The sequence below is a fragment of the Thermobia domestica genome, chromosome 8 (genome assembly GCF_964235325.1).
Source record: "Thermobia domestica chromosome 8, izTheDome1.hap1.1, whole genome shotgun sequence".
NCBI lineage: Eukaryota > Metazoa > Arthropoda > Insecta > Zygentoma > Lepismatidae > Thermobia > Thermobia domestica.
The window spans coordinates 268746198-268773692 of NC_137461.1; the positions used below are offsets into that span (position 1 = coordinate 268746198).

At 34.2% G+C, this 27495-nt stretch overlaps 1 protein-coding gene across 4 annotated transcripts in view; it reads left to right on the forward strand.

The window, feature by feature from the left end:
- Window positions 1–27495, forward strand: part of LOC145693615 (inter-alpha-trypsin inhibitor heavy chain H4-like) — an 88763-nt gene that overhangs the window by 48164 nt on the left and 13104 nt on the right. For 2 of the 4 annotated variants that reach the window (XM_081769767.1, XM_081769765.1), the window contains exons 7-13: window positions 1799–1999; window positions 4253–4418; window positions 8277–8668; window positions 9952–10371; window positions 13100–13181; window positions 15415–15450; window positions 19094–19252. In XM_081769767.1, coding sequence (XP_081625893.1) covers window positions 1799–1999; window positions 4253–4418; window positions 8277–8668; window positions 9952–10371; window positions 13100–13181; window positions 15415–15450; window positions 19094–19252 — 1456 coding nt within the window. The remainder of the gene's footprint in view (window positions 1–1798; window positions 2000–4252; window positions 4419–8276; window positions 8669–9951; window positions 10372–13099; window positions 13182–15414; window positions 15451–19093; window positions 19253–27495) is intronic. The other 2 variants (XM_081769766.1, XM_081769768.1) reach the window with 2 other exon arrangements.

The following is a 27495-nucleotide window of genomic DNA, read 5'->3' on the forward strand; positions in this document are numbered from 1 at the left end:
TCTGGTAATTCTGCAGAGATTACTTATACACTACCAAACTATGATGGAGAAAATTACTAAAAATCTTTCTCTTGAAAAACCGTTATAGGGCTAAAAAGCTTTTCACACAGTGGGGATTTCAGGAGTGTCCCAGGGGGATTTCTCCCTGAGGATTTTAAGTCGTGCTCAATGTGGGTTACCAGTAATTTTGCAGTACTAGTTTCACCCTCCATAAATTGAAAGTCTCCTACTAGGGGGAAGTCTTCTAAAATCAATACTGGTTTCACATTTATTTCATACAGTGAAAATACATTGGCAATTAGTAGGTGCAGGAGATTTTCGCAATTTGAAATTAAAAATTTCGTATTTTGTCGCATTTTGAGAAATAAAATTTGTCATTTTGTCGCTAAGTAAATTATTTTACAAGCTTTAATGCACAAACACTAATATAAATTATACAAACTTTAAATATAGACCCAATATAAGTAATAAACAATAATACTACTTAGGACAATGAATTACAAAATTTACACGTTAATGTTTGGATATCACTTACGTATAAGCCTTCACTGGCAAACTCACTTGCGCGACATTGTACCGTCGCCTTTTCATTCACCATTTTTCAAATTATAAACTCTTTTAGCGCACGTATTCCACAAAAGCACCGAAGCGAGGATTTCTTCTGTTTTGACACGTCGCTGAATGTTCCACATTCCACAACTACCAGCTATGAACTTGAAACGGAAGTTAGTAGTAATCAGCGTTGCCAGTTGTAGAAGGAAAGCGTTGCTCGGAAAATTGTTCATTTTATTTCTGTATATTAACAACTGAAATTGACGTTTTAAAAAAATTGGAATTTGTCGCGTTGTGCGGCATATTTCGCTCAAAATGCCAGTTATCGCATTTTGTCGCGACTTCAAAATACTTATTTCCTTATTCAATCTGACGCAGTTCGTTGAAAAACCAACTCTCGGCTTTATCGGAAAACTTTCGTGGTTTCGCAACTTGCGAAAAACTCCTGCCTCATGAAATACCTAATTTGAGGAAAGTTCCGTCTCAAATAAAGTACCAAGTTTAAAGCACGTTAGATATTTTAAGAAATAGATGTGAAAAATCGAAGTACTCATTCACTTTTTCCAGAAAGCGTTTCAAAAATTTGTATTACACTACTTACCTTAAAGATGTTTTACTGTATAACTACCATTAAAATACCCAATTTTTCCACTCCAAGAATCAGAAAAAGATAGTTTCATATAGGGTCACCGACAAGCTGTTTCTAGTGGCTCTCAATTACAGAAGCTTGAATTTTAATAGTATTTCCTTAATATAAAATCTGAAAGAACTTTAAAACAAGAACCAATATTGTCCAGATATTTATCATTGGTTTGTTTTACAAGTAATTGATGGTTACTTTGTTCACTTCTTTGTTGTTTTGTTTTACAGGTAATTGATGGTTACTTAGTTCACTTCTTTGTTGGTTTGTTTTACAGGCAATTGATGGTTATTTTGTTCACTTCTTTGTTGTTTTGTTTTACGGGTAATTGATGGTTATTTTGTTCACTTCTTTGTTGTTTTGTTTTACAGGTAATTGATGGTTACTTAGTTAATTTCTTTGTCGTTTTGTTTTACAGGTAATTGATGGTTACTTAGTTCATTTCTTTGGTGTTTTGTTTTACAGGTAATTGATGGTTACTTAGTTCACTTCTTTGTCGTTTTGTTTTACAGGTAATTGATGGTTACTTTGTTCATTTCTTTGTCGTTTTGTTTTACAAGTAATTGATGGTTACTTAGTTCATTTCTTTGTTGTTTTGTTTTACAGGTTATTGATGGTTACTTTGTGCACTTCTTTGCTCCATCAAACTTGAAACCACTTCGAAAACACGTTATTTTCGTGAATGACGTCAGTGGGTCCATGTGGGGAAGAAAAATCGAACAGCTTCGAGATGCCATGTTATCCATTTTGGGAGATCTCAACGAAGGAGACTACTTCAGTTTGCTTGAGTTCTCCAATTCAGTATCGGTAAGAATATGTCTGTTATACTAATAACAGTTCTAGAAAATTGTATTCTAGTAAACTTTGATGCTATATGTTTTAATGTAGTTAGTATTGTATATATTGTAATTTAATAGTTTTCTTTGATTATCAACACACACACACAGGCACGCACACATATGTTTATTTCAGCACCTGGAGTGCAAGTACGCACAATCACTGACAAGGATAAGAACTGCTAGGCCTATTTCATCATAATTTTCACGTTGTGTATTGTTATGTTTACTGTTTCATTCTTATTTAAGAATTCGTGAAGAAGACCTGCGTTGGTGGTCGAAATATATTGATATTCAATTAAAATGAAATGAAATGGAATATTCCAATTTAACGTCCCACGTTTATACCCGTTAGGCTAAGGGAAGTGATAATAAAGCAAGTGAATGATGATGGAAGAGTTGGTGAATTGAGATTGTGGGATCCCGAGAAAACCCATATACACGGTGTTGTCCACCACAAGCTTACTTGCACCAGGTGGACTTTGTGGTGAACAAACACAAATAATTAAATAAATACGAAAGAAGAACACAAAGTAATATTGCTTATGCTATGTTACATCCTTAGTGCAATCAAGGAGAGCTAGAAGTTAGAGCAGGAAGCAATTAAAGCTAGCATTACGACAGACATTTAAATTTAAGTTATAAATTGTAGTGGTAGATTACAATTTAGCTCCCTCGTGGATAAGCTGATAGCGTACGCACTTTGGCGTGGAAGGCCCAGGTCATGTTTCCAGCGGGAGCTAGTGATTCGAATTCCGTGTTAAGTTTTAGGTCCACGTCTCGGTTAGCCTCGCTGTTGAAAGGCACGCTAAAACTCAAAATCAATAATGATAGATGTTTGATACTTTATTCTCAATAATTTGCTGAAGCGTTGTGCAAGTACTCGAAAATGACATGTACTGACCACTTCATGAAGTTACTCTAAGTTTTCTTTGACATTTCAGGTCCTTTCTTTTCTTATAGGAAATGATAAAGTGTAAAATAAATTATAAGGATATATCAGTAATAAAATAACTGCACAAGCAATGAAGTTATTAAAAGTACATTTAAGATACCCTTCAACAGAATGACGTATATCATTTGTACTTATGTCATGTACTTACTTTCAGATACATGACTGTTATGTTACTGAAAGGACTATAATCAGAGTGCGAAATTATAACAGTCGAAGTTGGGGTAGAGTGGAGGGTGAAGAGAGGTGTGTTAAAAAAAACTCTTCGCACTGGAATATTTTAACATCTTCTTCTTGTTCACCTCAACCATTGGTTGGTGGGCAACATAGAAATTTTAAAACTTCTCTCGCTTGGGAGAGCTGTTTTGTACTTTGATAAGACCTCTTCTTCGTAACTGCATCTAGATATTTTATTCTTGGTCTTCCTCTTCCTGGTTTTCCTTAGATAATTTATATTTGAGCAATCGTAATTATTAAAGTATGTAAGATTGAAAATACCACTCATTAATCGCATATGGAATACATGTTAATTATATCTGAATTCTTTAATTAATTTGCTAACTTCTAACAACAGTGCCACTTTATTCACTCCCAGTAAGCTTTCAGTGGGGGAAATTTTCTTCCAAAAATATTAAGTGAGGACAGATTTCCCCAAATCCCCCCAGGATGTCGCACCCTGACCAAAATATACACTATCATGTTAAAATGTGACTGAAAGCATCAAATCGCAGAAACACAGAAGATATATATGTCGCAAAGCAGAGAGCTTTAGTAATTCTTTTTTTCAACAAAATTTGACGAATATCTTAAGATTGTTCTTTAATGTTATTAGTGAGTTATCCTTGTAATCTGTTGTACATCTCATTTTACTCTTCAAAGAATAAGCCACGACATGGCTTAACGGGAATTCGAGAAAAGGACACGTATTGGTGAGTAAGTACGTACAGTTTTCGAGTACGATACTTTAGTATGCCAGACATAAGTACAAAATAATGGTTTCCAGCCTTAGGTATCAGTTTATCAGTAAAGATGCTAGTTTCATAAAATGGAAACACCAGAGACAAGTGAGACTAAGCATTTTTTTAAATTTATGTTTTCTTCATTTTCACAGTAACATGTTATTAGTTAACATTCAAATATACAAAATAAAAAAAACATTAATACAGTAAGCAACCTGACATTTGTCTTAAAAATGCAATTATTCTTGCTTGTTTATGATCTCTTAATTTCTTTAGATGCTCATCATTTTGGTTTGCTTTGATCTGCTTGTAGGTCTGGGATCCAGATGTCCCCGTTGATACCACTGCTTTCGATCCATACTTGGACCATATGAAGACAGATATTCCGGACGAAGATCTGTCAAAGAAGATATATCCTGCTAATTCTGAATTTCTTACCAAAGCCAAAGCATATGTCAAGAATATTACTGCAGGAGGAGGTGAAATAAAAATTCAGTATTATTATTAGTAGTATTAGTATTACTTTATAATTAATTGTGAATTTACCTTTATACAAGGTATACTAGCACACAAAAGATATAATTGAAAGTTTCTTTCCAGTGATCTTAAATTGATCTTTATTAGAAACATTTCCGAGCACAAGTTAGTGTCTTTTTTAAAGTTGGTACTTCCAAGGTACAGCGAATGAATAATCATGGTAAAGATATAGGCAAAACCAAGAAATATAAACTTGAATTCAAGTATACATGCCTACTTCAAGCTGTATGGCCTTAAGTAGAGAGAAAGCATAGGGAATCTTCATATTTCACAAAAGTGGTTTTCGAGTTTCGAAAATCTATCATGAACCTAAGATATCCATTAATCTTATCTTAGACAATCAGGACATATGGATTGATCTTCAAATAATTTAAATAAATAAAAATAACATTTGATTAAAGCAAACACTTAATATTATTAATCCGTGCTATAATTTCGGCGATACATAATTACCTTTATCAGATATATGATGAAGGCACTAATATGTTGCCGAAATGTTACACAGATCAGTAATAATCGGCATTTGTTTTGGTTGGATTTTATTTTTATTTATGTTAGACGTAGTTACAAAGCTAGAGTGGGCAGAAGTCTAATGTTCAAAGTAGTTTTTTTTTCTTTCCTTCAATAATCAGAAATACTTGTTTCAGTTTAACTACAATCTCTAAGTGAATATCGAAAACTTTTTAACTGATAGAAATTATTACATAGCTCGTGAAATGTAAACTGAAGTATAATCAGTGAACTTACATTCAAGCGCAAGGAAATATACATGTATAAATATTTAAAGAAATATCTGCTATAGACCTTGATTGATTATATGTTTAGCGTCCTGTTCAACACCGGAGCTATTTGAGACTCAGATTTATATAGCTTAATGTGACGTGGGATCCGAACCACATGAAGGATTTAGATTTCTTGGCTTTTGGCGTCTATGGCCATTTAGTCCGTCACGTTTGACGGATGACGTCCCTCGGTGAGCACACTATCCGGAGAAAGGGAAGGAAGAAAGGATGGGGGAAAGAAGGAAGGGGCCTAGTACTTAAAAGTTAGGTACCACCCCGGAATTTGCCTGGTGCGAATGAGAAAATCCTCATTCAGGGTGGCTGGCCTGAAAAAACTTTTACACTTTTTTCCCCGAGTACCCCCCACCGGGAATCGAACCCAGGACCGCTTGCATCGAAGGCGAGAGCGTTAGCGATTACTGTACGCGGATCCACAGCTCCTACCGGGAATCGAACCTAAATGTATGTATCTGGGACGATAGAAAACATTGTGCATGTTTGAAGTTGTCCAAATATTTGTGGTGTTTCCGAAAAAGAAAATATGTTTACCCGAAAACGCCTCTAACGATTTGGTTTATATTTTCATAAATCATGTATAATTATTAATTTATCTTGTAATTTAAAGGAGCGTTGGACTAACGTCCGCATGGTCCCGGATTCGATTCCCGGCCGGTGCTTCCCAATTTTCTGCATCCACCCTGCGTCATTAGGAAAACTGGGGAGTCACGTGAATAAAAGATACCAGAGTGGTTCATCGCTAGGGTTGGACGTAGTTCAACCGGTCGCTAACAGATGGCGTTGGAGCGGCTCAGACCCACAGAAAGGTCTGTTACGCCAATCTTTATAATCTTTAAAGAGGTTACTCAACAGTCAGACGAAAAATAATCGTAATTTAATAATATAAGCTAATGGTCTGTGGAAGGAACAGCGGTTGGCATATGAAAGATATAGTCGAATACGCTGATACTCTCCCTTCTCCTGAGAGTTACTTAAATATTCAGAAAATGTATTTCCTCCATTTTAAATACTTACTAATATGAATTGATAGAAAATAAAATCGACTATTTCCTCCATTTATCTTAAGTAATCAATAGAGATAAATGCCTGTACCATAGAACTCCCGTGTCCAGTGTCTTTCCAGAACGAATTTTAAAACTAACGATTACGATAATTTATGTTAAACGCAAGTTAAAGTAGATCGAATATAAATTAAATCTTTACAGTGATTATACGAGGGGCGTTCCGGAAGTAAGTTTCATAATTTTTTTCACACGGAAACTTTACTGCCAAACGCCAAATGCACCATGGCATCATGAACTACACACCTTTCATTATTTTTCGACATAGTTGCTACCGACATTAAGACATTTGTCGTAGCGTGTAATCAGTTTGAAGAAATCACTCTGGTAAAACTCGGTGCCCTGCGATGCAAGGAATTGTCGCACAGCCTGCTTCCACCTCAGCATTGTTTTGGAAGTTTTTTCCCGAGGGTGCGACTTTCAATGCATGTGGATGTGGAGGGACGCGTACTCCGCCTTCATCCTCCACATTCTGCCTTCCTTCACTGAACATGCAACACCTACCATTTGACGAGAAATGACTTCTTCACCATACTCGGTCTGTAGGCGTTCATGGATGATGGACACACTAGTCCCACATGCCCATTCATATCGAATAACAGCACTCACTTCCATTGGCGACCACATTGTGAGCACACGTTTGTCGCATTGTGATTTGTACTTGAATAATGTCGGGCACTCCGGTCTGGTGCTACTCTCTCTTCTTCGGCGCTCTGCGCATGCGTCATTCCACCTCCGCTGACGCTCTTTCTGTCGTTTAGCCAACAACGGGTATGATTTCGTATAGCGATTGTTTGTTTCACCTGGTGTACCATCTTCTCACTCAGAACAATTGACGAAACTTACTTTCGGAACGTCCCTCGTTTTTTCTTTGGGAAGGAAGAAAGTCATTCAAAGTTTTCTTTCTTGATTATTAGAGGCACGAGTTTTTCGCAACGCGCGATAAAACGAAATGCGTCAGAATTAAGTAGGTTTCAGTTTCTTGATGTTTTATGATATTCTGTGTGTATTTTCATTGGTTTCCATTGCGCGATAAAACGCGAAATTGACAGTTTTGCGCGAAATTCCTAACAATACGCGAATTAACGCGAAATTTTAAAAATACATTTTCATTAATTTAAAAACACCAGTTTTCCGCTGACGGAACGGTGGAACGCGGTATGAACGGTGCATTTTGGGTGATTCGACACGGCTATAGAGAACGTGTTCCGCGTTAGCTATCACCATCGTTTTAATTAGCTAGCCAATGGCATGGACTGGTAATAAGTGACAAACGTACAACAATGAAGAAGAAAAATGTGGAAACATGTAACATGCTTATGTTAAATGCTTAGATATAACTTGTGCCTATGTGTTTTCAAAAGACAGCAAAACTGTCCTATTCACAGTAAGTTTAGTTACTGATTTTTCATCAGTTTGATTTAAAAAATGTAATTTCTTATAAGTGAAATTTACGATGTCAAGTGAAAAATTCCGTGTATTTTGTTTTTAGGTATTTAATGGTTTATTTCTGTAGTGATCTATGAATAAAAGGAACAATGGTAAAAATGTCAAGAAATATCTTTCCCACAAGAGCTACAAAATGCGAAACTATATTTGGAAAATGCGACAAAACGCGAAATATGAAAACGAAACGCGAAATTTTCAGATTTTTAGTGCGAAAAATTCGTGCCCCTATTGATTATTATTCATCATCAAGTTCATGCTTGTACTGTCAATGACAAGAGAACCGAACATTATCGTCTTTAGGTGTAGATTGTACCTTTATTGCATCTCAGAAAATACAAGGAGCCATTAGAAACGTGTGTGGGTGGTGATTCGAATATCTTAGGTCATATATTATATCCCTTTTTATAAATTCTATTCATATCTTGCGATGTATAATACTATTAATAAGAGAATTTACCAAATTAATATCTATTATTTGTTTCTATATTAGGTACCAACATACATGGAGCTGTTCTCAAGGCTTTGAAACTTGCCCACGCTGGTAAAACAGAGAAGTTTAATTCAACTGCCGAAGGAGAGCAAAGACCAGAACCAACTATTGTCTTTTTAACAGACGGTGAACCAACTGTAGGAGAAACCAATCCCAGCAAAATCATAGCCGATATCAGTGATAGCAATGGAAAAGATCAAGTATCAATTTTCAGTCTTGCTTTTGGCGATGGAGCTGATTATAATTTCTTAAAAAAATTGTCCTTGAAGAATGATGGATATGCTAGAAGAATATATGAAGCGTCTGATTCTGATATTCAGTTGAAAGATTTTTACGCTGGAATATCGTCGCCTTTGCTGGCTAATGTTACTTTCACTTACACTGCTGATAAGGTAAATTATGTAAATTTAAAATTTATTTTCATAAATACATTTCGTGTATACGAGTATGGTACTTGTACAACAATTTTTGTAGAGGAAGTTTGGCTACGGGCGTATAATTTGAAGTACTCACCAACTACCTCTATAAAAATTGCTGCGGAAGTACCACAGGATTCTGAAACAATGATGTTTGGATAGAGCACGTACTAATTCCTGAGCGAAGTCTTAACTGACTGCGGTAGACCCCATATTACTGGAGCTATGGACTTTTAAAGTTCATTTTTTCATGTTTTCGGCAACCTGAAACTCAGAAAGGAAGCATTTATTCATCCAGGTTGATCTATAATTTTTGTCTTATCTTGGTGTCAGAAATCACCTCCCAAACGTTGTCGGTGTTGTTTTCAAACACCCGATATGTATAGGATATTTCAAAATTACTTGAAAGGTTTAAATTTGTTATAATAAGATACAATTTGACACTTATGAAATGTAACTATTGAAATTATTTACAAATGGTTGTTGCAAAATGAGTGCAAATGCTCAATTCAAGTGTTCATCTTTACTTTGTAAATATTAATACAATAATCGGACGCATTTCAATGTGTTCTCATGAATGGTTTAAATACAGCACTAATGTAATCTTGGAGTTCACGCATATCTTAGAGAAGCGGTAATTTGTATACATAGTCCTTCACATGCCTCCATAGAAATAGAAAGAAAATAAAAATCATACGATGTTAAGTTCCTTGGTCTACCTCTTTTCTCTATAATTCTATTTGTTCTTACCTTGGAAGTTGGAGGTCTATCTGACGATTTACTCTTACAAAGGCAACGTGTTAACTGGAATTTATCATACTAACTTTGAATGTAGGGCACTTTGCTGATGGTTCTTTGTTAAATGATGTACGAGAAATCGCGCTACACACTCAAAACTGATCTACTCATATGAAATTATGAAATAAAAAATGTCTATAGTAGTAGTCTCCTTTTTTTATCCTTGTAAAAATAAGCAAGAATTTTATTCATTTTCTAAAGGAGCGTGAACAAACCTTTTCATTCTGTTTTTTTCTATTGTTTAACTATTGAATATAAATTCGTATCTAAATATCAATGATTAGAAAAATATCGGGCGATATTTTTAAAGACTGGGGGAACATGGAAAGAACGAAGATAATTTTTAAACGTAACTTTCTTAACATTGTTGATAACCAATTGAAATTAATTTTATTTTTTCAGTGTAACTTATCATTACTGTAATTAAAAAGTTTAATCTATTTTAAATTTAATTGTTTCAGGTGGATTGGGGCACAGTTACAAAACAAAAATTCCATACTTTCTTCGACGGCTGTGAACTCGTTGTTGCAGGCAAACTCACTGACAGGAATGATGCTGATTTCTCAGGAGATGTGAAAGCATTATCCTCCTCAGGCCCAATCGACATGCCCGTGCGAGATTTTGTAATTATTGAGCACCCGATCATTCCACGACCACCTATTGAAGTGAATGTTACACGAAAAGTTGGATTCTTGGAGAAGCTCTGGGCTTATCTCTACATTAAACAGCTGATAGAAGAGCAAGTAGCTTCCGAGGAAGAAACCAACGAAGTGTTGAGCGGCAATGACGAAACAACTACCGTTGCTACTGAGGAAGATAGTGAGAAAGATATTAAGAAAGAAGAAACTCCCAAGGAGAAAGCTTTAAGACTTGCATTACAGGTATGTAGGAAGTTTTAATATACATATGGCGCGTTCAGTGCACAAGGAATCAAGTTCCCTTTTAGTCATTTTGGACATATCTCTTATTTAAGGTAGCTGTGAACGTCTTACAGGATTGATATCTAGATTGTAAATAAGTCTTGTAACATAAAAAACAGTGTTAACTTTTCCATGTACTTAACCGTACCGTACAAATTTTATCACTTTTTCCATGTACGTAAGTGTACCGTACAAACTTTATCTCATTTTCCGCGTACCATATAAAATTTATCTTTTTCCATGTACTTAAGCGTACCGCACAAACTTTATATCTCTTTTCCCATGTACTCAAGCGCACCGAACAAACTTTATGTCTCTTTTTCCATGTACTTAAGCATACCGCACAAACTTTATATCTTTCTTCCATGTACTTAAGCGTACCGCACAAACTTTATGTCTCTTTTTCCATGTTCTTAAGCGTACCGCACAAACTTTATATCTCTTTTTCCATGTACTTAAGCGTATCGCACAAACTTTATATATCTTTTTCCATGTACTTAAGCGTACCGTACAAACTTTATATCTCTTTTTCTAACAACTTTGGTAATTGAACTTTATTTCCTTATGCTCTGTCCCACATATAAAAGTAAAAATGATTTTGTGTGGGATCTCATCACAGGAAAATGGCTGAACCGTTTGAAATGAGTTTTGAAATACAGTTATCACATTCCTGGAAGTAGGTTTTTATCATGTCATTTTGATTGAAATTCACATACAAAGGGAGGAGTTAAAATTTAAGCTCAAAATGTAATATCTCACTATCCTGTTACGTTAAGGCAAATGGAACTCAGTACATAAACTCCTCATTATAAATAAGCGTATACATGTCTCAGCGTGGTTAAAAATTTTCGTTTTAAGGAGGAAGGAAGGGTGTATTTCCTATAATTTCTTTCTTTATATTGAAAACGACGCTGATTATTGTTTGTGATCGTTTTACGATAAAATGGCTGAACTGAAATGACTGTTTAAAATGAATTTAGGCATAATTTACTGCCTACCTTGAGTCACTTTGATTAAAGAACACTTTCTAAGGGAATAGAGGGGTACCAAAAATAGAAGTATAGGCTTTTATCGTTAAAGTTTCACTGAAATTTGTATCTTCAGGGAGAAGGGCATTCAAGTATTTTCTGTAAACATATTTTTGTGCAAAGAACGGGCATTTCAGTTAGTCTCTTATATTCTAGCTTCCATGATTTGTTTGTACTAGACCTGTCGCGTACGAGATATAGTGGGCTTTTACAATTAGAGTCAGCAAAGAGAGAATAGGTTCGACAAAGGAGGGGAGGAAATACAGAGGCAGTTTACAATGAATCCATGAATAGGGGTAGACTATCGGCAAAACCATCGACTACGGCTTGTTTGCCTTCACTCGCTCTTTCCATATGGTTTGCTGAGAATACGAGTAGCAACGTAGACGTCACAGAGTATTCAGTTGGAAATAATTGTACTTTCACCCACGTAAGTACCTGGACCCCTGACCGTTATAATTCCATTACTTGGGGTCCAGGTACATATGTGGGTGACTGTACTAGACCAATTTCATTTATCAAACATTAAGTCAGTGTTATACTATTTTATTGTAACTTCATTTGCCTCAGAACTTCATTCTATGTGCAAATAATAAGCATTTTAAACCAAGTCCTCCCATCGAATATTCAAATTATATTCTAGAGCTCCTTCGTGGTTAAGCGGTTAGCGTACGCGCCTTTGGCGTAGGAGATCTGGGTTCGATTCGAACTCGTGGTTCAGATTCCACGTTAATCAGTAGATCCACGTCTTACATAGCCTCGCTGCTGGACGAGACGTTAAACTCAATTCCAACTCAATTTATATTCTACATTTTAGCTGACCCTTGATGAGAGTATAATCTTTATTTTTGTTGAAAGTCTGCCTGCAGAGTTTTCCAAAATGAAATTCCCTTAATTCATCTTGCTACTTGCTCATTATTATTATTATTATTACTACTATTACTACTACTAGTACTACTATTACTATTACTACTATTACTATTACTATTACTGCTACTACTACTGCTTCTTCTTCTACTACTACTACTAATGTTGCAATGTTAAAGACAATATTCATTTTCAATCAAAGTCATTACATTTAAGTCATAGAAGTACGATTCTTCAAAGATTAAGCAGAAACTTAAATTTTGATGAAACTTTCAACTCAACAATGATAGAATTATAAAACTATAATTTCTATGACGACAAAGTATTGTTAAAATTTATTTAAACTTTTTTAAAAGACAATTTCAATCGATTAATTCTTAAATCTAATTAAGTTACGTAAAGTAATTGAATCAACAAAGTTAAGTAGCTTAATGTTATTTGATACTCAGTATGTAAAGAAAACGATTTATAATGGAAGCACTGTTCATATTAAGTCATTTTTTATACTTAAACTTGAATTTTGGGATCAGTCAAATACTAAATAATACACTCTTTTTGCATAAATTCTGTTATGTAATCCAATATTGATGATTCAGGTTCATTCTTAAGGAACAATTTTGTTCTATGAAACACAGTCAAGTAACTCAATTTTAGTGACTGTATGACTTTTTAAATATAATCAATTTTATTATTATTTGACGTTCAAGTATCATTACAGATTTTCTAATATGCATGTAATTATAGCTATTTTATTTTATGTACTCATTATGTTTGTAATGATTATTTTCTTGCAGTATTCATTTGTAACACCTCTTACATCACTGGTTGTTGTGAAGCCCAACGAAACTGTGGCAACAGATACAAAAGATGCTTCATGTAAGTTAAACAATAACTAACTTTTCTATATTTTAAGTTACTTTTTCCATAACTAGAGGGAGGTAAAATTCTTATCCACAAATGAGCAGATGTCTGTTACTGGTCAGAAACCTAAAATAATAATAAAAACTTGGATTGCAAATGAGACAGGTAAAATTCTTATCCACAAATGAGCAGATGTCTTTGTTACTGGTCAGAAACCTAAAATAATAATAAAAACTTGGATCGCAAACGAGACAGGTAAAATTCTTATCCACAAATGAGCAGATGTCTTTGTTCCTGGTCAGAAACCTAAAATAATAATAAAAACTTTGGATCGCAAATGAGACAGGTAAATTTCTTATCCACGAGTGAGCATTTGACTTTGCTACTGTTCAGAAACTTAAAATAATAATAATAAGAACTTGGATCGCGAATAAAACTAACTTTTAGGTGATACAACTTTTTTTTTTTTTTTTTTTTTTTTTTTTAATTTTATACGCTTAAGATTTTTATACCTTTGTATCTATATTTTAAATTATGTACGAGCAAGGTTAGTTCCATTCTCACAGTAGTGCTAAATAGTAATTGTTGGAAGAATGCCAGTTGCTGTTTATAAGTCACATAGTGAGTCAAATGCTGCGTCCTAGCTGTGAACTAATGCATGAATCATGTGAAATTATGTCATATTGTGTTACAACATTAGAAGTCTACAAAATTGAATGTGTAAAATTAATCAATTGCGCACTGAAATGTATCATTAAGAGAACTAAATATAGATGATTTGTCAACATTTCTGCACGGGGTTAGGGTACATGCCACTGGTAGGGAGAAGTCGTGTCCTCTAGACACTGCTATAACTCTACCACCTTGTACATTGAATTTAATTGCTTATTATTGGTCGGCAAAATTTCATGTGTATTCTAAGAGAACTAAATATAGATGATTTGTCAACATTTCTGCACGGGGTTAGGGTACATGCCACTGATAAGGAGAAGTCATGTCCTCTAGACACTGCTATAACTCTACCACCTTGTACATTGAATTTAATTGCTTATTATTGGTCGGCAAAATTTCATGTGTATTCTAAGAGAACTAAATATAGATGATTTGTCAACATTTCTGCACGGGGTTAGGGTACATGCCACTGATAAGGAGAAGTCATGTCCTCTAGACACTGCTATAACTCTACCACCTTGTACATTGAATTTAATTGCTTATTATTGGTCGGCAAAATTTCATGTGTATTCTAAGAGAACTAAATATAGATGATTTGTCAACATTTCTGCACGGGGTTAGGGTACATGCCACTGATAAGGAGAAGTCATGTCCTCTAGACACTGCTATAACTCTACCACCTTGTACTTTGAATTTAATTGCTTATTATTGGTCGGCAAAATTTCATGTGTATTCTATTTTTGTCTCAAGATATCAATGCCTAAGCCGTACTAGTTCATCAGTTCCGTGACATAACCGAATAATGAATAACCAAGTTTGTGGTTCTTTTCATATATCTTTGATGTATATACGTGTAATATTTTTGAAACTATAGCCTTTTCAAAACGAATGAATCATATATGCTAACCATGTACTTTGTTTTCCTTTGTTTGTTTGTCAATATTTTTGCTTCCAATATTTTCCCATAGTATTTTGGTTTTGAAAACCTTCAACCGTGTTCATTCCTGCAAGTCAACACTCAAAAAAAAAAAATAAAAATAAAAATAAAAATAAAAAAAAATAAAAAAAATAAAATAAATAAATAAATAAATAATATATATATATATATATTTCAAAATGTACACTCATGCCTAAAATGATTGTCTCATATCCATAACTGCCTTCTTGTAAGAATATAATTCGATAATGATTTTGCAGGGTACTTTTAAATGCTGATACTATGTGTATAATCGGGAAATTTGTATATTTGTGATAAATTTCATAGGAAAAGAATTATAAATACGAAAATTAGAGTGAGTAAAACAAAATGTTGCTGAGTGGACAAGAAAGTTTTATCTTCGTTTTATTGTTCTTATTTTTCTGCTCTTTTGACATGATATTTTCCACATACACGTCTTTGCCGATTATACACATACTAACATTATAAGAAATACCGGGAGAAATTCGTTATCAAATTATATTCGTAGACCAACATATTTATAGACATGCGACAATAATTTTGGACGTGAGTGTACATTAAGATAAGGCCTACTTTTATATCGGAATCATATTAAACTTTCTTTCTTTCTGATTACAGCTAGCGGACCTGAGTGGGATCGTTTCGGTACCAGTGGTGAGTTATTATTATTGTATATTAGAAAAAGAAAAAGAAAAAAAAGAACGTTACTTACAGTTTCTTTCCTTTCTGTATAGGAATAATTTAATCTTAGTACATATTTTTTAATTATTAAGTTTCTGGCAGCACGTGATTTCTTTTTCTAAGCACTAACTAAACATTTCTACTTTAGTTAGGATTAAGCCTCCACTTGCAACAAACTGTCTTTGTTTTTCACATTCAGTGTTGGCTTTTTTAATATATCTTATGCTTTGTGACATACTATCATTTTTATGATTTTCTTTCTTATCTTTCCTGTGATAGTAGTAATACGTTTAATTTTTTCCCACTGTAATATATAAGGATGTTCACCGAATGATATCGTTTACTTTCAATATTTTTACAATATTGCTAAAACGTTAATTTAATGTTACAAACTGGCAAAATGAGTGGCAATGAACTCGTCACCCGAAATTCTTCATCTTTAAGTTCGGATTTTTGTGTGGCCGAGGTTTTTTAAATTTGACTTTTGGTATGGGTACAGGTTCTCGGAGTAAATCCAGAGCAATAATTTGAACACCAGTACAGTTAATCAAACAAAATTATTGATTGTTTTTGACGTCTGAAATTTCATCACCTAAATATGTTATCAAACGTATATGTGGAATATCTATTAGAAAAGATTCAATTGTTTAGAAGATATTTTTTTAAAGTAGGTAAATAAGTTCAAAAAATAAGAAGAAATATTAGTTATTTAATTAAAAAGAAATCTTGTTAAATCCAATTCTGTTCCGATTAAGGTATTCTGATGAAGATGTGTAAGTGTGTGAACTGAAATATTCCTTCACCAGAAGAAGATTGGAAATTGGTGGAAACAATTAGTAGAGAATACCTAAGAAACTTACCACTTATAGCTTACTAAGACTGTTTTTAAGTCGGAGGCACTCCCTTTAACACAAATATTAGTAAAGGAAGAAGTTCAAAAAATTCATTTGTTCTTTATTTCTTCAAATATCTGGTAGTAGAAAATGTTTTATTGAGCAATAGGCTCTTTAAAAATTTCGAAGAAAGTAGTACTTTTGGCTTGAAATTTTTCAGTATTCGTGTTAGTAACACTTTGAAATCATTGTTAGTTTGTAATTCTGTGAATCTCGGATTTGTGCATAAAAATAAAAAAAATCAACTTACACACAGCTCTTGGTTTTGTTTTGAAGCATTCTTACACAAATAATGATATTTTTTAATTATTGTATACCTTTTTGATTAAAATAATATGAGGTGCCGCGGTGGCTCAGTGGTAGAGCATTCACCTCTGGTTCCTGTAGTCCCTGGTTCGATCCCAGCTCGCGCCAAGTAAACTTTGTAGTGGAAAAACACCGTGTGCGTGGGTTTTCTCGCGGTTCTCCCGTTTCCTCTCACTTTCTTCATTCCACCATTTCATTCATTTCTCATCATCACCGTGTCCTTTAGCCTATCTGGCATAACCGTGGGACGTAAAACTGAAAGATTTTAATACAATATGAGTCTAGCAGATGTTGACTTGTTACTTTGTTACCTCGTTACTGCATATATATGTATAGCACTTGTTTGTTAAATATGAATATTACCTGCCTGAAGCCATCACAGTATAATGTAGTAACTATTCCATTTTATATGCACAAAAGAAAAGTATGTAAATCATCATCCGAGACAGAAATACATGTATACAATACTAGAAACAATGTATTAATTGATTTATCTTTTTAGCGTGCATCTATAATCTATAGGAATTTCAAAAAATCACTGTATCTTAGAAATCCTTTGACTTGAGAAATTTCTATGTGCTATGATTCTCGGACATTGTTCTTAAATACCAGCAATATTAGTTTATTGCATATTGTAGTATATAGTACTATTCGAAATTCTATATATTGTATGAAATTTTTAGTAATACTTATTCACTAAACATATTGCTTATATATTTTCTTCTTTAGTAAACACATACTCTCTTCTATTCTTTAAACTACAGAGTATTTTAAATTAAAGTAATTTCTTAAATTTCTATCGTCAAAGCTTCATATGTTGTTTACGTGTTCCCGGTATTTCAAGAAGTATGATAATATGTCTAGAAAGTCTGTGAACATCCTTAATATTTAATATTAATATTAAGAACACACCTATGATTTTAATTTTAATTATAAATATATACAGAGCTAGTATAAATCAGGTTTCCGACTTTTGACTCACGTATAGTGCAATTAAGATACCTAACATTTGAGGACAATAAAGATATTCACGAAGTTTTGTTACGGCACATCTGAGGTATTGAATCTAAGCCCCGTTAATAATTCATCATATTTGCAGTCTGTGATTACGTTCCTGTTAGATACATTAAAGCATACCATGACCAAGTTAGTGTGCAATGTTTGTTTGATACACGCTTGCAGATGAAGCACAAGGGTAAAAATAGCACGAAAATAAAGCCTTCACAAAAAAGAAAAATAGAAAAAAAAAGAAAAAAGTTAGATCCGGAGAATGCTAACAAAGTTCATTGTTATAATGACTGTAGTGACCATTCTAGTTCTCGTTCACTAGCAGCCGGACGATTGATTTTTTCTTATTGATATATATGTATCATTTCGTAAGTGGAGAGCTCCCTCGTGGCTAAGCGGTTAGTGTCCGCGCCTTTGGCGTGGGATACCCGGGTTCAATTCCTGGCGGGAGCTCATGTGGTTCGGATTCCACGTTAATCAGTAGGTCCACGTCTCATATAGCCTCGCTGCTGAACGGGACGCTAAACCAAAATCACCTCACCTCACCTCGTAACTGGAGGAATTTATGTAGTTGGAACTTTCAAAAAGATGGAAATTGAGATTGAGAGGCTATTTCAAAATTGAGCCTCATGACAGTCTATTACTTTGAAAATACAACTAAAATTATAATTTCTTTTAAGTATAAAGGCTTAGTTCAATGCTTTTGATATGTTTATCAAATTGTAATATTATTATCACAAGTTGTACTATAACAAAAAATGTGATTATCTGTTCAAATTATTGTCAGTAATAAACAGGATCTGAAAGAGAAATTTGTTTCACAATACTTTCACAGTATTAGACTTATAAAGTCCTAATTTTGATAGTTTATTGATTAACTTCCGCCAAATAAAAAGTATGCAGAGAATTCTTTTAACCTATAAACTACGGGATATTTTGTTTTCAAAATACCCTGTTTCTTGTCTTAACTACGGATATTTCGATACTGGCAGTTTCATGTGTCTTCGGTAAATAGGAGTGAAGCAATGGACTTCTTTGTAAACCCTTACAGAGCTCCGTAGTTTAAAGGTTAAACCCTCCGTAGTTTAAAAGTTAAATATCATTTGCGAATTATGGGTCTGCTGTGTGGATTTGTCCCAAACTTCGTTGAGAGATGTAGTTTCCCGATAATAACAGGCTGATAAACGAGGAAATCAACGACCTGAAATGTTCTTCTTTCAATCCTGTTGTTCTCTCATGATTATTTACTACCTCTACTTCAAAATTGTCTGCCATGCGATTTTTTTTTTTCTTTTACACGTGAGTCATATGTATTTCGGAAAGCTTCCTTATTTTGCACTAGCTTTGTATTTGATTCTTCATGTTTCTTTACTTATTTCCACTTTCATTTGTCTTGTGTCTTTCAAAAGCAGGGAATTTTGGTGGTGGGTCATTACAACCAGTACCTTTAAGAGCATACGCTATGCCACTTACACGCAAAGGTGTTTATCACCGTACGTCACAACTTGGGATGGCAGGTCCGATGCCAATTAATGCCGTCGGTTTTTCAAGTAGCTCAATTATATCTCGTAAGTATTCTTTTCTTAAACATATTTTTTTTTCAACTTAACTTTGCAGTGACTTACATTAGTATCTACCAATTAAAAATTACAAACAAAACGAACATCCGTCCCTGTTACGATAAATTATTTGTATTTCTAAATTTTGAGCTATCACTTTCAGCATTTATAGTTAATTAGTAATACTAATTACTTCATAAAAGTGATAATGGAATAATACATATTTAAAATATATAATTTTATTTAACAGAACGTTTATTATTGTATGGATGTACTGCATGTAAAATTTGACAGCGCAGAACAAGTAGTACAGTAATATTTGCAAGCTAATTCAGTTTCGTTTCTAAAGAAAGAATTACTTTAATTCAGTGGCGTATTTAGCGGGGCTATTTGGCTCATAAAATGTTTTACATACTGATACAAAGTGCAATATTAAAACTTAATTGATAAATACACAATCCAGTTTAACACTGTGACTAGCATTTGCTATTTGTTCATCTTTCAGGAATACTATTTCCATGAAAATTTTTTTGCTTATATCTGGCAACGCTGAGTCTCAGTGGCATGGTACTCTTCTTTTAACACCATATTGTTGGTGACATCACTGCAAACTTAATTTGAGCCGAGATTAGTAAGAAAAAAGTATACTAGAGTTGAAAGGAAATATAAAATAAGTGATGCTTCTATTTCAGATATAATTACTAAGAAAAGTAACACAAACGTAACACAAAAGTAAGATCAAAGAATGTAATAAAAATGATAAGCGAAATAAAACACACAGTATTTATTATGTAGATTCAAACATTTGTAGTAAGTAAGAATATTCTAAGTAATTTATACTACTAAGATATTCCTGTACCTTTCTGATCAACCTATCTGTGAGTTACAGATAGATAGTACCTAATATTTAAGCCTTAGTATCCCAAGTTCCTTTTGTTTCGCGAAAGCCCAGTGGGGTACATTTTGTACTCCAACTTACTTTTTATCTTAATATTGGGGGAAAAGCATTAAGATTATTATTTTGTTTGCGTGTACAGCTTTTATTTATACTATTGATAAATTCAAACAATATGATACAATATTTTGAAAAGCAAAAACCAGAATTAAGGTAATTATGATAACAAGAGATTTTGTTGAATAAATAAAATGTATGGACCTAGAAAAGCAAACTGCAAGAAACAAAAATGCAAAAGATTGAAGGAAATATCAATTTACATTAAATTTTGTCAAGTTCTCAAATGTTTGCATTACTGGTGAATAACATCGTACTAATATCACAAAGACCAGAGCTACTTGTTAAAAATAAAAAATAAAAAATAAAAAAATAAAACTTTTACATGGAAGCTTATAGGAGTACAATTTGGACCGTGGTAGTACAAATTTCCAGTTATTTCCATAATTATTGGGTCGATGCATAAGTTCGTGCGGTTCTTATATTTTATATTTAATTTTTATTCTGCTGTTCTGTTAATTCAAATACAAATACAACATAGACATAACATTAACATATTCTATGAGTGTCACAATACATTGCACACGTTTGACTGTCACTCGTATTAACTCAATCACTCAGGATGTATTCAGCTCCACTATCTATGAACTTCTGCCAACGTTTAGGTAGCAGTTCAATGCCTCGCCTGTAGAACTGTTTTGGTTTTGACTGGAAGAAATTTGTTAGCCATTGGTCAAGAGAAGCTTTTGTGTACTGTTCTTTCAGCAATTGCTTCATTCCCGTACACTGCATAAATTGTTCTCGCAGCTTTTGCTGCACTGGATCCTCGGTTATACTCGAAGAGTAAAAGGTGACGGAAATGATAACTTTTCTCAACTTGACATTCCATATTAGTTTGTCTGAAATATACACAATAATATGTTTAAAATTAAGAAAACCTGTTTTACAAACACAAACTCCAAACTACGGTAAAACAACGGAATAACGATAAACAATCGCTTCACGCCGCGTTGTTGCCAATCCAAAAGAAAACTGCATGAACTTATGCATGGACTCAATAATTACATTCACCGGAGCTTTCATGTAGAAAATGCAGAAGGCCCAAAAATATTCAGCTAGAAAAAGAACAGCCAAAATCGCAGGAAAAAAAATACAGGAAATAGAAACAAATTTGAAAGTGTGGGGTACAAAATGTACCCCATTGGACTTCCGAGAGTTAACGTGATGTTCAACAAAACAGGCGTAGGTGTAGTATAATTGCTCCTCAGACTAATGTGGTTCTTTCGTTTCGATAACATCTTCTTGCTATCCTTTCTCTTTATTAACACACAAAATAACATTCATGTCCAATGAGTTGAAGAAATAACTTTTTTTTTTTTAAGTGTTGTCATGAAAATACCCACAATAACAAATTTTCTTCTTTCGTATGTGTACCTGAGAAAATATTTGCTTTCCAAATTTCTGTAAAATATATTAGTTGCTCTAACACCATCATGATGTGGCCAAACAAGTATGTATATAGTTTTTGTATGCAGAATGTCAGTCCATGAAAAGAATAGAATGATGTTAGGTTTCTAAAAAGAAGAATTATCATTATTATTATGATTACTTAGGCAAGAACCAGGAGGGAAAATGACTGTTGTGATGCTCAAGTACAATATACGAGGGTTTGTCAAAAATTATCCCCAATGTAGCTATAACTTTTCTTACATTGTTCGTACTGATATGTGTCTTAGCTTATTTTATTGTTATGCTGTTGTGGTCATGCTATGAAAGTTTGATCCTAATTCCTCCATTTGTCTTCCTTTTGTTTTATTGTTATGCTGTTCTGGTCACGCTATGAAAGTTTGATCCTAATTCCTCCATTTGTCTTCCTTTTGTTTTATTGTTATGCTGTTCTGGTCACGCTATGAAAGTTTGATCCTAATTCCTCCATTTGTTTTCCTTTTGTTTTATTGTTATGCTGTTCTGGTCACGCTATGAAAGTTTGATCCTAATTCCTCCATTTGTCTTCCTTTTGTTTTATTGTTATGCTGTTCTGGTCACGCTATGAAATTTTGATCCTAATTCCTCCATTTGTCTTCCTTTTGTTTTATTGTTATGCTGTTCTTGTCACGCTATGAAAGTTTGATCCTAATTCCTCCATTTGTCTTCCTTTTGTTTTATTGTTATGCTGTTCTGGTCACGCTATGAAAGTTTGATCCTAATTCCTCCATTTGTCTTCCTTTTGTTTTATTGTTATGCTGTTCTGGTCACGCTATGAAAGTTTGATCCTAATTCCTCCATTTGTCTTCCTTTTGTTTTATTGTTATGCTGTTCTAGTCACGCTATGAAAGTTTGATCCTAATTCCTCCATTTGTCTTCCTTTTGTTTTATTGTTATGCTGTTCTGGTCATGCTATGAAAGTTTGATCCTAATTCCTTCATTTGTCTTCCTTTTGTTGCAAATAGATTGTGGCCGCTCTATTAAAAGTTTACACCAAAGAGGAACAACAAGTAGTGATCCGGTTTTTGTGGTCGAAGGCTTACGAGGGGCCAGATGATGTGCCACTTCATCTATAGTCACTCGTCTGTCTAACAGAATCTTGTCACGTGCACGCTCAATGTTGTCATCATTTCTGGCCCTGGACGGTCCTCCGGTTCCTTCCTCGTGCGAAACACTTGTGCAACCATTTTTAAAATTTTCAATCCATTCGTAGACACTCCGTTGCGGCAAGACACTGTTCCCGTATTGTACCGAAAGTCTTTGATGGATTGCGGCCGCTGATACACCTTCTGACCACAAAACTCATATAATTGCTTGTTGTTTCTCTTTGGTGCGAACTTCTAAATGAGTGGCCATGATCTATCTGCAACAAAAGGAAGAATAATGGAGAAATTAGGATCAAACTTTCACTGCATGACCACAACAGCACAGCAATAAAATAAACGAGGACTAAAACTAACTAACTAACTCCATGGCCTATGGAACCCGGAGGTTCAATGCCGCGTTCACAAAAGCTCTCCACTGACTTCTATCCTTAGCTAAATGGATCCAGTTCCTACTTTGTATTCCTATCTCTGCGAGATCCATCTTAACATTGTCCTCCCATCTGCGCCTAGGTCTTCCTAATGGTCGTTTTCCGATTGGTCTTCCAGTCAAGACTTTGAAAGCGTTTCTACTTTCTTCCATTCTAGCTACATGACCCGCCCACCTAAGCCTCCCAGACTTGACGACCCTAATATAAAATAAACGAGGACAGATGTCAATATTAACAATATAAGAAAAGTTATAGCTTTATTGCATATAGTTTTTGACTTATCCTCGTATATTTCTATCGGAAAATGTGTGTTTCACAATTGCCTTACCAGATACATTTTATAGAGTAATTTGAAACTGTGTATAGTTACTAGTTGAATATAAATAATACATATTAAAGATAAAAAATACTGACCTGAATATGTTCATACCATGTCAATATTAATATATCTACCTCAAATTCTCATAAATGTTCTCAGACAAAATAATCAATTGCCTTTTGTATTGAGAATTTGATGCAAAAATGTCACACTGATATCATAAGAACACATCCAGGCCAATATTATTTTAAAGCTGAGCAAATTGAATACTGTAATCCACTTGCATCCTTGAAACATTTGAAAGTGATATAATATCATATGTATAAATTAACCCTTCTCTACATAGAGAGACGGTTGCAGTTCCAAGATTTAAGAAAACTGTTCAACAGTATATGAAAGACTCAATGGTGGTGGTAGATGAGGAGTAACTACAACCCTTTAATCTCTCTTCTCTTTGGTACGCCACTACTGACTAGTTTATCATTACCTATTTGAACGAAATTTTCCTGTCTTTATTAAAAACTGATTTCATGTAAACACTTTCTTCCTTATTAACTGATACTTTTGTGTCTTTTTCCTGTTGTCAGTCCAACCAGTTAATCTCTGTATACAATGTCTCATTCCATATATATATTCAATTCTCATCTTTCACAAAGCAGCAAATTATTTTCCTCATGGTACTAGACCAAAACTCCGTAGACAATCTAAAGAAAAGAGTTACATGGGTCTCTTGGAACACCAATTCCTCTTTCTCTAGTTTTACACAGGCCTGTAAGTATATATACTTCTTCCTACAACATAACTTGCTTGAATTGGGATTTTTCAGTAACAGATACTCTAGCTTTTGTATACACTTTTAAACTAATGCTTTAAATCATTTGAGAAAGAAAAGATACATGAGTGGAAAACAATCAAATGCATGGTATTAGAAGTGTAACACAAAAATATATAATACAGTGAGTACCATGAGGACTTTTCCTTAAGTTCACTCCAACTTTTTTTGAAGTTTAGTGAATAATTTACAGATAACGAAGAGTATCAAAAATGTAGAAAGTGAGCCAGGCAATATCTACAAAATGCTATTAAATAAACCAATGACCGTTGAGCCAGATAGCATCTTGAAAATGTTGTTAAATAAACTAATGACCGTTGAGCCAGATAGTGTCTACCAGTAGCGGTTCGTGGTCTGTAGAAGTACCGGTTGCAATGTTGCAATGTCAAAGGTATGTAGTTACGCGCAAGTGTTCCCTCCCCCCAGCATTCTTGAGTCTTATCCAAAAAATATTCAGGAAATATGAAGAGGAAAGTCCTTATAAGCTCCATTTGTATATTTATTGATTAAAGTGTATTCTCTAATATTGATTTAATATATAAGTTATTCCCTTTTTTTCCAACAACCACTATCAATGTACGTTTATACACTATTTATATACAAAAACTTCTACGTTCATGTTATTGAACAAGAGATAAATCGAATATATAGCATGTGCTGTGACCCATGAATGATATCGTTAACCCAAAAAGAAGAGTTGAGTTGATTTTAACGTCCCGTTCAGCAGCGAGGCTATATGAGACGTGGACCTACTGATTAACATGGAATCCGAACCACATGAGCTCCCGCCGGGAATCGAACCCGGGTCTCCCACGCCAAAGGCGCGTACGCTAACCGCTTAGCCACGGATGAGCTAGCAAAAAGAAGAAAAAAAACAGAAAAATGCATATATTCATGCACACAGTTAAACAAAATTATTTAATTAAGTAAACTATGCATTATTTTAGAATGGAAGGTCTTTCTTCGTTCTTTTCGAGCTTCAAATTCTTCTATGACTTCATTGAAATCTGAAATGCTGCTCGCTAAGTTTTTCTGAATAGAAAGCATCGCTACTGCAAATATTTTCCGCTTTATTTTCTTTAAGGTACAGAAACATCTCTCTTCTCCGACAATATGCATTTTGTTAGCATTTCTTTGTATGAATATAAGGGACAAAGAGTTCATTTTCAGTAACTACGTATTTTTGTCTGCTGTTCTCTTATAAAGAAGCATGAAATATAAGATGTTTTCCTTCGAAAATGAAAAAAAAAAAAAAAAAAAATAGTTTAACATTCCAGCAATTTAGGCTAAAGAAGACAGATGAGTATTGAAAGTGAATAATTTGAGATTAATTTTTTATGCTCTTCGCCGGAAATTGAACACGGGATCATGTGCACGAGCGACACACAGATAAGAATTAGACCAGTGGTAAGACATTCTCTTCTTCGATTCTCAATCGCCCCCCCCCCCCCCCAGAATAGGATATTTTTTATTTTAAAAATAAAATCCATCCCAAGAATTTTTCCCTTTGTATTATAAATGTAAAATAAAATCTATTGACTTCGAACGACTGCCCTGCCCCAAATATTCAGCTTGGATCCGCCCCTGCTACCACCAGACGCATATTTGCTCTTTGCGAGTTTCTGTTTGGTGACCAACTTCTTTCTTCCAAGCGTCTATATCTCACTCAACCTATCAATTGAGTCAAGCGCTGCCAAACGGAGGAATTCGTAACTACTACAGAAGCTGACTTCATACCAGTTGCAACGAAATAGCAACTGCAAACGCGTAATACGGGAGGATAGCAGCGATGCAAGAATAAATCCACTTCCTCATGTTAAGAGATAGGAGCTCGCTGCCATATGCTCAATGTTACTGCTTCCAGTGGCAACGCTTGCTGCCACTGGATTTGTATATCACTCTCTTTCTTTCAGTTTTTTAAATTATTTTTTTTTAGAAATGCATCAATACTGTTTTGCGCTCAAGAGCAAAGGTTTATTTTTTTACTGATACACTACTTTAATACTTAAAAATATCTTTAGTATTAAAGAAATATCCGGTTGCACAACCATGCAACATATAGTACCAGCCGCCACTGGTGTCTACAAAATGCTTTAAATAAACTAACAGAAGCACACTAAAACACTATGTAGAGAGCTTTTAATTCTTCAGCAGTTCGCCGACGGAATGTAGCAGAGAGGAAAAGAAAGGCAATACTAGAGAGAGAGAGAGAGAGAGAGAGTTACTCTCAGTCAGTTTTTAATGTTCATATTGTCATACGGAAAATAATGTAAAAATACCACAGATATGGTTGTACTTATTTGCAAAAGTGGTGCATCATGAGGTCCTTGGTTCCATCCCAGCTCGCGTCAAGTAAACCTTGTGATAAACAAACACCGTGTGCGTCACTTTTCCCGGGGTTCTCCCGTTTTCTCCCACTTCCTTCATTCCACCATTTCATTCATTTCTAATCATTACCGTCTCTTTTAGCCTAGCCGGCATAACGGTAGGACATAAAACTTAAAGGTTTCATTTCATATTTCATTTATTTGCGAAAGATCTCTGCAAATAGGCACAAATTTCTAAATTTTGATGCTTGTTATGATAGTAAATAAATTACGTTCATATTTATTTATTGAAAAAAATTCCAGATACAGCATAACTTTGCCATTTTACACAGAGAAATGTTAACAAATAGGGAAAAAAAAAAAAACAATGTCAACAAATACTAAAAAGATAATATTATTTCGCCAAAACTTGTTTAATTGCTCTTTCAAACTGGATAGCTCGAAAAAAAAAGTCCATATCAGTTGTTGAATGATTATAACAATTGTATTCTGTAAAAAAAAAAAAAAAAGTGATCTCTGTATAATTGCCAACCTAGGGCGGGAAAGATAGAACAGGTGGGTATTCCGGGTTATGCAGGGAGAATAGTTCCTGAAGTAATGTTTCCGATCTTAAATTAATTTCCATTTACTATTTCATGAAGATATTTCATTAATGTTTCTGCGTACTCCCGAAGTCCGATATTAAGATATCACAAGAGTTCCTCCTTAGATATGGCAATATGAACATTAAAAACTGACTGAGAGTAACACAAGATCGGAATTCTCTCTCTCTCTCTCTCTCTCTCTCTCTCTCTAGTATTGCC